The sequence below is a fragment of the Penaeus chinensis genome, chromosome 40 (genome assembly GCF_019202785.1).
Source record: "Penaeus chinensis breed Huanghai No. 1 chromosome 40, ASM1920278v2, whole genome shotgun sequence".
Lineage (NCBI taxonomy): Eukaryota > Metazoa > Arthropoda > Malacostraca > Decapoda > Penaeidae > Penaeus > Penaeus chinensis.
Window position 1 is genome coordinate 8,557,162 of NC_061858.1, and position 2,500 is coordinate 8,559,661.

Genomic DNA, 2,500 nt, shown 5'->3' on the forward strand with positions numbered 1-2,500 from the left:
AGAGAGAGAGAGAGAGAGAGAGAGAGAGAGAGAGAGAGCGAGAGAGAGAGAGAAAACACAACTCTCCCCCCCCCCCTCCCCCTCTGTGGCCCAGCGCTGGCCCGTAAAGAGATTAGTTGACCGGCTGTGTAGCCGAGGAGCGAAGCGCCTTGTCCGGCTTCTTAGAATTTCTTGCTGGTGGGAGCTCGATAAGGCGGCTCTAGAGAGGATGTATGGGTTGCTATGCCAGGGGTGTCCATGGCGAAGGAGATGACTATAGGAGATACATCAGCCAAAGAGAGAGTGAGAGAGAGAGAGAGAGAGAGAGAGAGAGAGAGAGAGAGAGAGAGAGAGAGAGAGAGAGAGAGAGAGAGAGAGTGGAAATTATCCGCGAAGATTTGCTTCTTCATTTAAGACTGACGAAATATATTTTTAATGATCATTGTTACTTTATAAATTCCATGTTTATTTGTCAAAAAGGAATTAAAAGAACCTCTAATTCCCTTATACATCTATTAGGTCAACACTCTCTTCGTCCATGTGCTTGTAATAATAGTCGACTAATCTCGATGAGTTAATTAGATCTCTCATAATCCACTTAATATGATTTAAATTTTGGCCTCCCAAGGTCTCCCTCCCTCTATCCCACCGCAGCCAGGCCTCGCTCAGTGTGGATAATCCTCTTAGGCGACGGTGCCGTTCGAGGCCGACAGCGAGCGCCCCTCCAGTTTTCACCATGATCTCGTGCCGGTAGCAGTCACCGACGGCCACTATGTCGCGCCTCCTGGTGCCCGCTCTGGCACTATGCCTCGTCTGGAGCTCTGCGACGCATGCCCGCTCTCCGCTCAATGCCACGGGTCGACGGCAGTTTGTTCCCGTGGCGGTGTCCCGGCCTGATGCCGATCGTGTTGCCAATTTAGAGTTAAATCAGGACGTGTCTTTGGTGAGCGATGGTGTTCCTCGGTACGTGAGCCACTCGGGCACTGACTTTTCTCAAAGCAGTCTCTTCCAGAGTGACTATCAGATGCTGATAACAGAAAGCGACCCCTCGGATGAAACGCAAGACAATGCTTCCACTAAGATGGAACCGCCAAAAGAGGCACCCGCGAAGTGCCTGCCTCCCGAGTCGTGGACCGACGACGGGGACGGCCCCGAGAACGACCAGTCGGACCTGAGCGAGGTCGTGGACAAGATCCTTGAGCACGTGGTCCCGGGGGAGGACTCGGACCCCGAGAGCATCCGCGCCCGCGCCGTCGCCGCCCAGACCGGCCTCGGAAAGGAGCACCCCATCCTGGTGGCGATCAGGGGCGAGATGTCGGGGGACATGGCCGAGGACCTGGACCCTCCGGAGACGGATCAGACGCTGAACCTCCAGGATGCCTCCGCCGCCGAGCCGTTCCTCACACCGGAGATGGACGGAGAGCCGGAGAATAGGACGCAGGTGACCGTGGAGGAAGGGGCGCGGATCCGGCTCGTGTGCAACGTGACGGGAGTCCAGCATTACTGGGTGAGTGCCAATGGGACAGCAACACGGGGAGGCCTTCGGATATGACACTAGAATAGAAACTGTTGGTGATAACATTTATAAATTAATTCCCTGTAACACTCATCTTGATTAACTTCTGTCAATCATTGTTGGCACTTTGAGTTTCTCTAAGACATGGCCTCATAGCATAATGCTAATATGAACACTGATGAACGACTGACGAGTTGGTCTGCAATGTCCTTCTCCTAAGTTTTCGCGACCCTCTTGACCTATGACAAGACCTCCACGACCCCGTAAAAGGTCACTGACCAAAAAGTAAAAAAAAAACAAAAATAAAAACGCATGATGTTTGGAGCAACGATTTGAAATCAAAGGTTATGGCGGCACAGATTTTTAAAAATAATCAAAGGCAAGCATGAATATCTAGGCTGAACCTGGTGACTGCTAAAAACAGATGAAGTTCATTTAGCGAAGACAAGAATGTTTGAAAGGCCATATTCAGGATGATCTAATGGTAGATCAAGAAAATATGAAAATTTGATGAACAAGACTGCTAATAAGCTTGGAGAATCTTACCTAATTTTCCTTAGATTAATGAGGATTTCTTAAACTGCAATTACTTATTAATCTTTATATAACACATGACGATAACAGCAAACAACAATGCTTTAAAATGTCAAACAGTTGAGCATTTTTGTACAATATGTCGATTAGCATTGTATTCGTACTATTGGTCTTGGTATTGAAAACAAGATCACGAATTTAAAATCCCATTCCTCCCGCAAAAAAAAAAAAAAAAAAAAAAGGAGAGAGAGAGAGAGAAAAAAAAAGAGAGAAAGAGAGAAAGAAAGATAGAAAAAAAATACAGAGGATGAATATATTTTATTCCACAATACCGACCTGCATAAATGTGTTTATATAAATAGCACCAGCTTGTCCTACTTACGCTGAAGATGCCTTGTCCGTGTTTGCATTTGAGTCTCCAATTTGGCGCGAAAGACCATTGATCCTGAGGCCATGTTGCGGGGTTGATGT

At 47.7% G+C, this 2,500-nt stretch overlaps 1 protein-coding gene across 2 annotated transcripts in view; it reads left to right on the forward strand.

The window, feature by feature from the left end:
• Window positions 1–745: 745 nt before the first annotated feature.
• Window positions 746–2,500, forward strand: part of LOC125047073 (neuronal cell adhesion molecule-like) — a 24,408-nt gene continuing 22,653 nt past the window's right edge. For both annotated transcript variants that reach the window (XM_047645164.1, XM_047645165.1), the window contains exon 1: window positions 746–1,486. In XM_047645164.1, coding sequence (XP_047501120.1) covers window positions 752–1,486 — 735 coding nt within the window. In that variant the 5' untranslated portion in view covers window positions 746–751. The remainder of the gene's footprint in view (window positions 1,487–2,500) is intronic.